Source organism: Rana temporaria, chromosome 1 (genome assembly GCF_905171775.1).
Source record: "Rana temporaria chromosome 1, aRanTem1.1, whole genome shotgun sequence".
NCBI lineage: Eukaryota > Metazoa > Chordata > Amphibia > Anura > Ranidae > Rana > Rana temporaria.
In genome coordinates, this window is record NC_053489.1 from 661,322,398 (window position 1) to 661,337,099 (window position 14,702).

The 14,702-nt window shown below is 47.2% G+C and overlaps 1 protein-coding gene across 5 annotated transcripts in view; it reads right to left on the bottom strand.

Annotated features, from left to right (window-relative positions):
* ZNF638 (zinc finger protein 638) overlaps window positions 1–14,702 on the bottom strand; it is a 67,872-nt gene that overhangs the window by 34,839 nt on the left and 18,331 nt on the right. For 4 of the 5 annotated variants that reach the window (XM_040335543.1, XM_040335542.1, XM_040335545.1 and 1 more), the window contains 6 exons: window positions 14,207–14,661; window positions 4,676–4,810; window positions 4,349–4,465; window positions 3,387–3,427; window positions 3,192–3,226; window positions 828–920 (listed from right to left, as the gene is read on the bottom strand). In XM_040335543.1, coding sequence (XP_040191477.1) covers window positions 828–920; window positions 3,192–3,226; window positions 3,387–3,427; window positions 4,349–4,465; window positions 4,676–4,810; window positions 14,207–14,661 — 876 coding nt within the window. The remainder of the gene's footprint in view (window positions 1–827; window positions 921–3,191; window positions 3,227–3,386; window positions 3,428–4,348; window positions 4,466–4,675; window positions 4,811–14,206; window positions 14,662–14,702) is intronic. The other variant, XM_040335544.1, reaches the window with a different exon arrangement.

A 14,702-nucleotide genomic window follows, 5' to 3' on the forward strand; every position in this document is an offset into this window, starting at 1 on the left:
ACGTTGCCTGGTCTGATGAGTTTTGATTTCAGCTGTGACATTCAAATAGTCGGGTCAGAATTTGGTGAAAACATGAATCCCATCTTGCCTTGTATCACCGGTTCAGGCTGGTGGTGGTGTAATGGTGTGGGGGATATTTTCTTGGGACACTTTGGGCCTCTTAGTCCCAATTGAGCACCGTGTAAACGCCACGGCCTACCCGAGTATTGTTGCTGACCATGTCCATCCCTTTATAACTACAATTTTCCCCATCTTCTGATGGCTCCTTCCAGCAGGATAATGCACCATGTCACAAAGATCCAATTATCTCACCACTGGTTTCTTGAACATGAGGTCACTGTACTCCAATGGCCTCCACAGTCACCAGATCCCATCCAATAGAGCACCTTTGGGATGTGGTGGAATAGTAGATTCCCATTATGGATGTGCAGCCGACAAATCTGCAGAAACTGCACAATGCCATTATGTCACTATGGACACCTTGTTGAATCTATTCCACGAAGAATGAAGGCAGTTGTGAAGGGGTCCAACACGGTACTAGCAAGGTGTACCTAATAAAGTGACTGGTGAGTGTATACATCCTTTTTGGACAGGTCAGTTAGTGTTAAAAGGGTGTGTGTGTGTGTGTGTGTGTGTGTGTGTGTGTGTGTGTGTGTAACATTTATAAAAAATAAAAAAAAGACTAGTTAGCTTGAAGTGGGAATTCTAAATAAGCCATTCTGTCTGTAGCAAAAAATGTGCTGCTGAAGAAATACAAGCAAATAAATCTAGAAAACCAAAAACGAAGAAAAACTATTGTGTGTGAGAAAAACCTGCACAACACCTACCAATATTATGCTTTACTGTCTCTGGCTTTTTCTCCATCGTCTCTTTTTCCTCTTTGCGTGTGTTTTCATCTTTTTGCTCCTTTGCAGGTGCAGCTGAAAAACAAAACATCAGTAATAAGAAATGCGAAGGCAACAGCGAAATACAGATACATACACAAATTTCCTCTTCATCATCCATCTCTACCAAGCATCAAAAAGCTTTGCAAACAGGTTATTTAGAGACACAGTTCCGATCCACTGAATACTGATGAATTGCCTTTTTATGACAAGACAGCTCGGTAACTGCCTCTAGTGTTACCAGGGAATCTGAGAAATCTCCTCATGCCTTATAGAATCATTGATGGTTTTGGAACCAAGGAGCCTATATTTATAGGACAGAGAGCAGATACCAGTGCTTGCACTTCTCCCGCATTTTAGATATTTATCACATTTCAACGGATTAAACTGTATTCTTGGCTTAAAGGGGTTGTAAAGGTAATTTTTTTTCTCCTAAATAGCTTCCTTTACCTTAGTGCAGTCCTCCTTCACTTACCTCATCCTTCCATTTTGCTTTTAAATGTCCTTATTTCTTCTGAGAAATCCTCACTTCCTGTTCTATCTGTAACTCCACACAGTAATGCAAGGCTTTCTCCCTGGTGTGGAGTGTCGTGCTCGCCCCCTCCCTTGGACTACAGGAGAGTCAGGACACTCTACGTTGCAGATAGAGAAAGGAGCCGTGTGTTAAAGGGCGTCCTGACTCTCCTGTAGTTCAAGGGAAGGGGGCGAGCACGACACTCCACACCAGGGAGAAAGCCTCGCATTACTGTGTGGAGTTACAGACAGAAGAACAGGAAGTGAGGATTTCTCAGAAGAAATAAGGACATTTAAAAGCAAAATGGAAGGATGAGGTAAGTGAAGGAGGACTGCACTAAGGTAAAGGAATCTATTTAGGGAATTTTTTTTTCAACCCCTTTAAGCCATGCAATAACCTTACAACAATCCCCTCTGCCATGGTAAATGTCCCCGGTGCATTTGTTTTTTTAAAAGAGGCGGCCGGTCACGTGGGCGCTCTGAAATCAGGTAAACAGCGGCATTAAAAAAATAAAAAAAAGCACTGGGGACATTTAACATAGCAGAGGAAATTGTTGCAAGGTTATTGTATTATAGCAAGTGGGGAGGCTTGTGGAGCGGACACAGCTGACATGCAGGAAGGGGGGTGAGAGGAGGGCTGCAGATGACAGAGGCACATAAACTGACCACTGTCAGAGCTCAGCAGCCATGATAAATCGTGGTCAGTTTACAAAGGGGAGGGGGGCATAGTCAGGTAGGATCAGCCAGGTTATACAGAAGGCCGAAATTAAACAGCACAAGCAATGTGCTGCAATACATGCTTTAAGGCACGCGTCTCAAACTGGCGGCCCTCCAGCTGTTGCAAAACTACAAGTCCAATGAGGCATTGCAAGAATGACAGTTACCAGCACGACTCCCACAGGCAGAGGCATGATGGGACTTGTAGTTTTACAACAGCTGGAGGGCCACCAGTTTGAGACCCTTGCTTTAAGGGAACAGGATCCATGTATTTATTTTTGGGTAACAAACACTTTCAGATTCTCAATAAACTAGAATGCATACACTAATGAGCTAGCTAGCTTGTTCTTAATAAACTGCCGTGTGGCTTTGCAATGTGAGCCTGGGAAACCGCTCCTAAAGTGGTTGTAAAGGCAGAAAGTTTTTTTTCTTTATCTCGGCTTTTTATTGGCTTAGAGACAGCAGTGGGAGCCATTGCCTTCCGCGGCTATAAATCACAACTAGTGAGAAGAGATCAGGGCCAAGCCACGCGCTGTGTGCCTTATGGACACATGGACACACACACACACACACACACAGGTGTCTCAGGAGTGAGCACACACACGAGTGTCTCCATAACAAGTGGATTGCCATAGTAAGCACTTGGTGGGGGGGCTGGGTCAGAAGTGTCAGTGGGGACCCAAGAAAAGCAGGATCAGGGCTGCCATGTGCAAAATCAGAGGAAAAAAAACCCGATCATTTAGAATCACATTAAATGTGCACCATAGTCATATTTGTATTCTTGAAGGGCTTCCTGCCCACAATACGCAGAGTCTCTTCTCCACACGCATTGCAGTCTTTCCATTCTGAGTCTGACATCCCCCCCGTTTTTTTTTGCCAAGGAGTGACTGTTGTCACTTTACAATCCTACACTAAAGTTTGATACAGCCAGTGCTATCCTTATTACTCTTTGGATACAATGGTGAAGAGCACTGGTTGCCAAATCTTGCAACTATATTCAGAATAAGGATTCTCATCAAGAGACATATTTAGGATTTAAAAAAAATAAAAATAAATAAGCAACTTGAAAGAACTTACCTTTCTGAGGTGGGGGTTTCTTAGACTCTGCGTCACTGTAAAATGAAAACCAATGACAAAAATAAACATACCGCCGTAAGTGAATAGGTGGGGGGGGGTTGAGAAGGTAAATGGAAGTTACAGCAGCACGAGGGGCCTTTTACGCAGTGGGGCAAGTGGTTAAAAAAGAAAAAAAAAACACAAGTTTTTACTCACCCGGTAGCTTTAGTATCTGCCTTAACTTGTACCTGGGGGGCCTGGGGAGGAAGAGTAAATTGAATGAATTTTAATTTTACAAGTACTTCAAAAGTAGCAGAAGGCAACCACAGATTTGAAAACAAAAAACAAAAAACAACATGTGGTACAGTGAAAGTGGATAGTCTACAATGGAGCAGCCTTTCTAAAAGCTAGGGATTATGAGTATAGACTACATGGTCAGAGCTGGAGCATCTGACCTAATAACATGATGCAGCATCAGACCGATGCTGCATCCACCTAGGCAAGCATGATTCTGAAAAAAAAAAAAAAAAACACACCCGCATACTTCTCATCCGAAGCACGGTCGTGGGTATTGCGGTGATTGCATTCAGCTGGCTACCCAGCATGCACCTCCCGATCTCGCGCTTGTGCAGTAATGACACTGCGCAGAGCAGTTTGATTACAGGTTGCCATAGCAATTGTAGTATTGGGGGAAGTTTCCACCCCAGATAGGCACGTGCGGCCGGGGAAAGCAGCAAGCCCTGCTTCCCTTAGACTCCTGGAATAGAGGACGCCGAGTCCATTTGAATCACCCAATGTCATTGTCTAGGCAACATACATACACAAATATACATCTCTCCATTTAGGAATGTACACCAGGATGGCATAGAGAACTTGTAAAAAAAATTTAAACTTTGCTTTAAACCAGTAGCTCTAGTCGGAGTCAGCAAGTCGATCGCAATCTACCGGTATCGACTATTGGATCAATACCACGGCTCTAAACCCCCCCCCCCCAGTTAACTGCCGAGCGGGAGCTGATGGGGGGGGGGGGGCAGGAGCTGCTTAGCGATTGATTAAAGGGGGCAGAGGACATAGAGGAGCTCAAATTTTATTTTTATTTTTTAAGGGCACCATATAGTAGACCCCGCACCCCTCCTAGACAATATCAATAAAATACGTAGGTTGAATAAAGTTCTTACTTTTTTCCGTCCGGCCAGAGACAGGACCAATCGTTTGCCGTTTATCATTACTGGCACTGTTTCGCTGAATTTAACAGCAGCTGCTGCTGCCTCCTTGAAGTTGGTTTCCAAGAAAGCCTAGGAGAAAAAATGAAAGCCACTGTAATTACTCCAACTTTATCATCTTTAAAATTAGGACCAGAAGTATTGTTGAACCATTTCCCTGCAACTTAAAATTTGACAGCTCAAAATCCACCAGGCATTACTAAATAAAGCTAAAAATTTGCTCAAATGAAAATTTGCTTGCAAAAAACCTTTAGATCCGAGTGGAATGCAGATGGCCATTACCTCATTTTTGGATCGAATAATGAGGATATCACCGACTTTTCCAAATGGCTGGACAATTTTCAGGATATCTTGATCTGTGTAGCCACTATCCGGTAGATTGGTAACATGAATGATCTTTTCGGAGCCACTGGTAAACTGAAAAAATAAATTGTGCAATATGGTATGTCAGACAAACAATGATACTGAACGGCAAGTGAAAAATATGTAATTCAGTTATTAATGAAGTCTGGAGGGCCGAGGCGCACTGGATCCTTTTCAGGGTAAGGACTCTAAACTCATTCTCCCTGCAGTGCCGTCTTCTATATAAAAGTCGATCCATAACCCTGTTCTATAAGATTAATGCTTTTCCATACACTGCACTGATGATAAACAAGTCTGAAACCCAACAACATTTTAATACTTTCCAACTCTATTCAAAAGTTTAGAAACAGCAGGTAATAAGCATTGAGCACGTCATCATTCAATGTAAATATAATAAAAAAGCTGCAATTGCCATTTTCACCACATGTCGGTAACAACCCATACAAGGAAACAAAAACAAATAAGTTCAGAGATTAAGTTATGTGTAATAAAATGGAATGATACAAGGAAAAAAAGTATTAAACACATGAGGAAAGGGAGGTGCAAAAAAGCATGGGAAGCCAAGACACCAGCTGAAATCTATAAATTAGAAAACAATCCTGCCCCATGTCAGTGGCAAATATCAGCTGGTTCAGTCTCATCTGATGGCCTATAAAAAGGGGTCTCATTACTAAGGTGTCACAAGAAACATCTCCTGATGGGTAAAAGCAAAAAAGCTCTCGCAAGACCTTCACAGCCTTATTGTTGCAAAACATTCTGATGGCATTGGTTACAAAAGGATTTCTAAACTTCTGAATGTTCAAGTGAGCACTGTTGGGGACATAATTTCATCATAAACCGGCCACAACCAGGTGCTCCTCGCAACATTTCTGACAGAGGAGTGAAAATAATTATAAGAGGTGTTCAAGAGCCAAGTACCACTTGTGGAGAGCTTCAGAAAGACCTGGAATTATCAGGTACAACTGTTTCAAAGAAAACATAAGTAATGCACTCAAGCGCCATGGCCTGCATGACCACTCACCATGCAAAAGAAAAAGCATGTTGAAGCTCATTTAAAGGGGTGTTCCAGCCTGTTTTTAAGTTTATTAAAGTCAGCAGCTACAAAAAGTGTAGCTGCTGGCTTTTAATAAACAGACACTTACCTGCTCCACGGCTCCAGAGACGCGCCTGCCGGGGCTCCGCTCCTCGCAGGCCGGCGTCTGCATTCCTAGTGTGGGCACCCAGCAGTGACAGCTTTCGGCTTCACGGCCGGGCACCCACTGCGCATGCGGCGCCGTCCGATTGGACAGGCGCTCGCCTACAGGGAGGGGCTGCAATAAGGCGATTAAGGTATTCGCCTTACCAGCCCCTCGGCGGAAGGGGGACAGGAAGTCCCACTCCCCCCCAAAAAATTACATGCCAGATGTGGCATGTAAGGGGGCAAGGAGTGGATTAAACGGAAGTTCCATTTTTAGATGGAACTCCGCTTTAAAGTCTGCTGCACAACATTTAGACAAGCCTGTGAAATAACTGGGAGAATATAGTCTGGTCAGATGAAACCAAAATGGAACTCTTTGGATGTTAAAATACAAACCGTGTTTGGAGGTCAAATGGCAAATCACCCCAAAACCAAACCGTGAAGTTTGGAGGTGGGAACATCATGGTGTGGGGCTGTTTTTCAGCATATGGTACTGGAAAACTTCATATCATTGAAAGAAGGATGAATTGAAAAATGTACCAAGACATTTCAGACAAAAATCTGCATCCATCTACCAGGATGATGAAGATGAAACGAGGGTGGACATTTCAGCAAGAACCTGATCCAAAAACACAAAGCCAATGAAAACTTTCAATTGGCTTCAAAGAAAGAAAAAGCTGCTAGAAGTACCCAGCCAATCACCTAATTTGAATCCAATAGAATATCTATGGAAAGAACTAAAGATCAGAGTTCATAGAAGAGACCCACAGAACCTTCAATATTTGAAGACTGTGGAAGAATGGGCCAAAATCACAGATGAGCGACGCATGTGACTAGTTTCTCCAAAGTCTTGAAGTTGTCATTACCAACAAAGGATTTTGTACAAAGTATTAAATACAATTCAGTTAGCGTGTTCAATACTTTTTCCCTGTGTCATTCCATTTTATTACACAACTTACATTTCTGAACGTATTTGTTTTGGTGTCTTTGTATGTCAATAGCATCTTTAGAAATATATTTACCTAGAAAAAAAAGGATTTTTGTACTCACCGTAAAATCCATTTCTCTGAGTTCATAGACGGACACAGCCTTCATTGACCTTAGGGTTATGCTTCTTCCTACCAGGAGATTTAGGCAGAATTCTACAGCACTTAAGGTGTTAAAAACTTTCCTTCATGCTGCTCCTCCCAGGGGGCGTGGCTCCCCCAGGCATAACCCACACCCTGCTCTAGGAGCCTCAGTTCGTAACAAGCAGTACAAACAAAGGAGGGGTGGGTGCTGTGTCCGTCTATGAACTCAGAGAAATGGATTTTACGGTGAGTACAAAAATCCTTTTTTCTCTTTCGTTCATAGACGGACACAGCCTTCATTGACCTTAGGGACGTCCCCAAGCAGTGTCAAAAAAATTCGAGGGGTGGGAAAAATAACACAGCAAAAACAGGTTACACCCCAAACAAAAACCGGAGTTACTCAACGGAGGAACTCCAACCTTAAACTGCCGCCTGTAACACCCTGCGGCCAATGGAGGCATCCGAAGATGCACTCACATCCACCATATAAAACTTTGAAAAAGCGTGGACCGACGACCAGGTCGCAGCCTTACACACCAGTAACACAGAGGCTTGGTGTCGGAAAGCCCAAGAGGCCCCGATCGCCCTGGTCGAATGCGCCATGACCCGAAAGGGGGGCGCCCGCCCTTCAGGGCATAGGCCTGAAGCACAATGCGTCGGATCCACCTGGAAATGGTGGCCGACGAAACTGCCAGGCCCTTACTGGGACCGGACACAGACACGAACAGCGAGTCCGACATCCGGAACGGAGCTGTCGCCGACAAGTAAACTCGAAGGGCCCGAACCACATCCAAAGAATGTAAAGTGGCCTCCTTCGGGTTCTTCGGCTGAGGACACAAGGATGGAAGAACAATGTCCACATCCAAGTGAAAAGCCGAAACGACCTTAGGGAGAAAAACGGCTGCGGCCGCAGCACCACCTCATCCTTACGGATGACCAAGCAGGGAGCCTTGCAAGACAAGGCCACCAGAACAGACAGACACCCGTCTGATCGAGGTAATTGCTACCAGAAATAAAATCACCTTTTGTGACAATAAAACAAAAAACCTCCCGAATGTCCTCAAAGGGAGCATCCCGAAGCACTGAAAGGACTAAATTCAAGTCCCATGGGGGTAATGGAGGGCGCACCGGAGGGGCCACCTGCCAGACCCCCTGACCCAACGCACGCACCCAGGAGTGCTATGCCAAGGGTCGCTGCAAGTAAAAAACAGCCAGAGCAGAAATCTGGCTCCTAACCATACGTAAGGCGAGAGCCTGAACCACTCCCTGCTGCAAAGACAGCAGAATCCTGTACACAACGCATGTGCGAGAGTGCCAGTTCATCTCCCCACACACAGAGAAGTAGGCCTTCCATGTATGAGGAAAAAACCTACGTGAGGTAGACCTCCGTGCAGGCAGCACGGTAGAGACCACCGAGCCCAATAGGCCTCGGTCCTTAAGCCCCTGGCTCTCAACAGCCACGCCGCTAAGGCCGGTGGCTGTGAAACAGGGTGGAAGATTGGACCCTGTAACAGAAAATCAATTCCCAGGGGAAGACACTAGGGGGCGTCTGCCAGCAGACGCACCTGGTCCGCGTACCAGAAGCGACGCGGCCAATCTGGGGCAATCAGGACCGATAGAATCCCTACAGCTTCTACTCTGCGCAGCAGGCGAGGAAGAAGCTTCCGAGGAGGGAAGGTGTAAAGTAGGCGACAGCGACCCCAAGGAGCCACCAACGCGCCTGACGCGTCCGCCCACGGGTCCTTAAACCTGGCCACGAACCGTGGCACCTACCGATATAGAGACGGGACGCTAGAAGGTCCACGTCCGGAGTGCCCCACTTTCGGCACAGACCCCGAAACACCTGCGGGTGGAGAGACCACTCTCCTTGGCCCAGTGCAGTGCGACTTAGGTAGTCGGCTAGCCAATTCCGTATTCCCGGAATGTACCCGGCCGATAGAGCCGGAACGGACCCTTCGGCCCACCGAAAGGATGCGCGCGACCCCAGTCGCTTCAACAGAACTCCGTGTGCCTCCCTGATGATCAACCTACGCCACGGACGTGGTGTTATCGGACAGGATACTGACCGGTCGGCCCTGTAGATCCAGGGACCACCTGGTAAGGCAAAGCTTGATTGCTCGGAGCTCCAGAACGTTGATCAGTAGGCAGGACTCCACCTAAATCCAGTGCCCCTGGGCTGACTGGGTGCCCCAAGCGCCCCTCCCCAACCGGAGAGGCTGGCATCCGTCGTGACCACTGTCCAGTGGCCTGCAGAAAAATGACTTTCCGGCCCGAAGCACCGGAAACGCCAGCCACCATACCAGGGGAGACATGATCAGATGACTCAACTGAATCTGGTAATCCAGAGATGACGGAAGCTAGTCCCATCGCGACAGCAGTTCCCTCCGTAGTACCCTGGCGTGGAATTGGGCATACGGAACCGCCTCGAAAGAGGCTACCAACTGACCCAGAACCTTCCTGCAGAATCGCAGAGATGACCGCTTCTGGGTCGGCAACTGCTGCACAGCAGATAGCAGAGTCTGAAGTTTTTCCGCTAGGAGAAAAACACTCCCGCCCAGGAGGAATCCAGGACCAGTCTCAGGTATCCCTGAGACGGAATCAACCCTGATTTCAGGACAATCCAGAAACCAGCCGAACACTCGGAGAGCCTGACACGTGATAGACACGGCTCCACCAATGCAGAGCTCGAAGAAGCTCGTAGGAGAATGTCGTCCAGACATCCCATCATAACAAACCCCCGCTGTCACAGCCGGGCCAGTATCGGTACGAGCACCTTGGCGAAAACCCGCCGAATGGGAAGGACACCATTGAAAATGGTCCCCCCCGACCGCAAAGCACAGAATCTCTGGTGGTTTGAGGATATGCAGGTACACGTTCATGACATCCAAGGATGCCAGAAAAACCTGACAAAACAAAACGATGGACTTGAGGCCCAGGATCGACCGGGCCCCATCCTCCATGGGGACACAAACAGAATGGAGTAAAACCCCGAGACCGTTCCAACGAGGGAACTGGCACAATCACTCCCCTGACCAGAAGATCCTGGACAGCCCCTGACAGGGTCAACCGGCGAACCGGAGGAGGCCAGAAGCCGGAGGGAAAAAACCTGTTTGGCAGACAAGAGAGAAACTCAATCTTGTACCCCAAGGAAAACACTTCGCAATGCGAAGCCAGTCTCCCACCCGAGACACGGGCGGGAGCAGACCTTCAGGCGGAAGCAGGTATGTCCGCAGACTTGTTAGGCATGCGGTATCCGGTGCGCTGCTACCCCGCAGCGGGGATTCAAGCACCATGTAGACCTACCCCCATCGCACAGGGCGAGCGAAAAAACGCTCGGAGGTAGGCAAGGAGGGTCCTTGCACAGGGCGAGGTCCCTAGCCCTTCCCAAACCGTGGGAACAGCATGCGCTTACCACCTGTGGCATCCTCAATGATGCCAGTCAGGGAAGACCCAAAAGGACCGTTCACCCTTAACGGTGATCACCAAGGCCACCTTAGAGGTCCTTCTTCCAGCTCCTGCAGCAGGAGCTTCGCCCTTTTAGTCGGGGCCTGCCAGGGCCCCGGCCAGAGCCGGCCTCACCGCCGAACCCACCACCGTGAATAGGGAGCGGGCCACGGCCTCCACTCTCCTATCAGCGGGATCCTGAAATGCAGGAGCCCCTTCCACAGGCAATGTGGTGGCCTTGCGCAGTCTGGACACAGGGGGGTCCACTGGCGGAGGAGAGACCTACTTTTTTTTTTTTTTTTTAAAGCCCCCCTCAAGGGGGTAACGGGTTGCAAAGTTTTTTGACAAACTTTTTGCGGTGCATCCCATTCCTTGTATAACATATAGTCCAAATAAGGAACACAAGGAAACACTTCAGCGATGCGTGGTAGTCTGCTGGTACTGACACGGAGGTGTCTCCGCCACATCCTCAATTTTTAGAGCCTCACGCACCGCAGAAACAAGAGCTCCAGCAAATTCTTGCCAGCAACTGACTGCAGCAGAGTCATCCTCACTATCCATAAGGGTTAAAACCCGCAGCCTCTGACATAACAGAACCAGAAAAAAACAGCGATTCTGTGTCATCCCCAGAAGCAGGCTTCAGGGAGGGGGCGCTTTTTTACCCCCCATCCGGGCACTAGCTGCTTCAAACCTGGCAAGAAACCCAGGACAGCCAACATAACAGATGTGGCAGGGGGAGGGGCATTAAGGGTTAACTCAGGCATAGCTTGAGTTCCATAGTGTCAGCGCTGAGTCACCCACCCTGCAAGGCAGGACAAAAAAACCCCACTGGTCACCTCCTTGCTGCTATTGCAGAGCATGGGGGCCCCCGGTATTCACCACCCCACCCAGCTGCAGAGGGAGCTGAAAAACCTCAGGTGTGCTCTGATGTGCTGACTGTGATGTGTATTCACCTCATGGAAGATTCACAGCACTAAAACTGTAACAGCACTAAAACTGACCAGAGGCTGTGCCGAGTCATCTCAGGGAAGAATCACATCGTTACCAAGGAGATTTCCAAGATGGCCACCATCTGAGGTAAAAATTACCTCATAGAACACAGCAGCACTGACTGCTTTGTTACCTCAGAAAAGAATCACAGCGTTACCAAGGAGATTTCCAAGACGGCCGCTGTCTGAGGTAAAAATTACCTCATAGAACACAGCAGCCCTGACTGCTTTGTCTGTTACCTCAGAAAAGAATCACAGCGTTACCAAGGAGATTTCCAAGACGGCCGCTGTCTGAGGTAAAAATTACCTCATAGAACACAGCAGCACACAGCAGCACCCCCCAGAGTAACAACACAGTCCCCCTAACAACACACGGGCCCCGGTGGTAACAAAGAAAACCCAGGAGGCCCCCCTTCACAGCCACTACCCAGTCAGGGGAAGGAGGGAGAGGAAGGGGAGAGAGGAAAGCAGGGCGGACCCTCAGTCGACCTCCCCAGGGAAACCACCAGCCAGACCACTTACCTGAGTAAGGGGCCACTACTTACCTGTCCTGCGACTACCCGGCTGGAGGTATCCCAGACAGAACCAACGTCCGTAAACGGCATGGCTGTCGGCCAGACACACTGTGACAAAGCCATAGAGACCGGTCATATGTGTGCCCTAGAACCAAAGTTCCCCGGCCGCCCCTGGAGCAATGGGGCCTGTCGTGGACGTCCCAAAGCTGAGCTGAGGGCCGGCACACGCTCGAAGGCCGAACATGGGGGGACTACAAGGGTCGAGGACCCAGCCTGTCACCCAGTCGGCTGTTGATAGAAGAATCGCAGGATTCAAAAATGCAGGAACAAAATAATAAAAAAAGCGAGAAAAATCGCCAGAAAAAAACTCCAGAGTCCAGGAACTCCAGAGATAGCCTTGACCTCCTGTCGTTAGGCAGAAAACAAACTGAGGCTCCTAGAGCAGGGTGTGGGTTATGCCTGGGGGAGCCACGCCCCCTGGGAGGAGCAGCATGAAGGAAAGTTTTTAACACCTTAAGTGCTGTAGAATTCTGCCTAAATCTCCTGGTAGGAAGAAGCATAACCCTAAGGTCAATGAAGGCTGTGTCCGTCTATGAACGAAAGAAATGGTGACTTGCTCAAAACTTATTGTACCCGCTGTACTCTACATCAGCATTTTAAAAAGGCATAGTTTGCCTTTACCAAAAAACTGCTTATAAAAAAAAAAAGTAAGGGGTTGCCTTTGAATTAAAAAAAAAAAAAAAACAACTGTTTGGACCAAAGCTGAATTGTTATAAGTGTAGGACATGTACATACCCCCTGAACTGGAAAACTCCCAGATATGGCAGACCACCTACCCCAACTTTTTGCTAGCCATTACTGTTCATCCCCCCAACCTCACAGGAGGGAGCTCTCAAAATGATGAGCTCAGAGCTACCGAGTCAAATGAAAAGAAAGCGCATGTGAGGGTTTGAATGAAAAATAAGCTTGCTCTTGTGATGGTGAACAAATCTCTCAACATCCTAGCAATCAGGAGGATGGAGGTCTGCCAACTCTGGGAGTTTTCCAGTCAAGCTTCAGGAGGTACGTAAATGTAAATGGCCTATACAAAGGGCATTATTCAACTTGGATACAAGTTGCAATGTTTTTTTAATAATACGTTCACTTTTGGGAAGGTTTTTTTTTTTTGGGGGGGGGGGGGGCGGCATGTTCCCAATGCTGCAGCCACTGCTGTTTTTAGCAATATTACTCTACGGTCCTTTGAATCTCACGGCAAAGAATTGGGCTTTTCAGACTGCCAGCGAAGGACCCAGTAGGAGTGGAGGTTGTCACCATACCCTGGTGTGATTCGTATTAGGTGTATCCTGCGCTAGCGATTTCTTATAATATGGATATCCTAGTTCTCTGGTAAGGGAATTCATATACCTATGCTCGAGTAGGTTGGGACCAACATGTGGAATTGTGGCCCAAGATATTCATGTGAGCTGCTCAGGCTGCATGGGAAGTCCTGTGACCACCATGAGTGTTGGCCAGGAAGGTAGCTCATCTATGCTCCAGGCAATAGAGTAGAGAGTGAGACGTCCCAGAGCATCGCCATGATTAATCTCTGGTGGACGGTCCAGGCTGAGACTGCCACTCACTATCACACAGCAGGCTTTGATTTGATGTGCGGCACCTAGTCACACTCTAACATAAAACCATGGCTTTTCGTTTTCACATATTTTTACATTGGCCCCCTAGTGGTGGCCTCAAATATTCCATCAGGAGTGCACTTTCATTATATCATTGTTTGATTTATATTGAATATGCCTTTGTTTTTCCCCTTTCATTGGTGCTGATATTTGTTATCACTTTGCTTTCATTGTCATTTTTATGGCCAGAAGTTTTGCACACCGTTTATTATTTTGTTTTCCTGTATCCAGAACATAGTGTGCAGTATTACTTTCTAGCAAAGAATGCATAATCATTGAGGTTTATTCATTATTTGTAGTACATATTCGAACTTTAGTGCAAGTTTTATATGTGGATATATTCGATTTAATCACAGCTACTTTTTATTATTAGAGTTTAGAATTGCAATTGTACTTTTGCTGAATACAGCGGTTGTAGAGGATGATATAGATACGCCAAGTTATCTTGTACTCTGAAAAGCAGAAACTAGGAGCAGATTCATGTATATATGCGTCAGGTTTCTAACCTAAATCTATTGCAGGTTTGCTTTGATATGCCCCATTAGCTTGTGGAAGATGATATGCTAGAGTGTAAACATGTCATACCTTATTCAGTGGGTTGAAAGGTTCTGCAGCTTTCGGTGAGTTAGACGTCTTGTTTGCTTGCGGTTTCTTGCTGGCTACAGATCCAGTTGTCTTTTTAGCTCCTGTGCTTACAACAGGTTTCTTGGGGCCTGATGAGCTGGGCAATGGCTTCTTGGGAGCATTGCTAGGTTTCCGTGAGGCACTGCCACTACTATTGTTGGACTTAACAGAGCTGACGCTACTAGGCTTCTTTGAATAGCTGCTGGAGCTTGAATTACTGTTTTTCCTTGGTGTGCTGCCAGAACGGTTTGCTGAAGGACCGCCGCCGAATGGTTTCTTGCCTTTTACATTTGTGTTCGCTGGCTTTGGTGGCAATTTCTTTACATCACCAGCAGCCTTTGGCTTCTCTCCACCTTTGTCTTGCCGTCTTTCCGCTTCAATAAAGCTCTGCACAGCAGCATCCACAGCTCTCTTGTCTGAAAGAAAACACAGCATAAAGGGTTAGTATACAAAACTA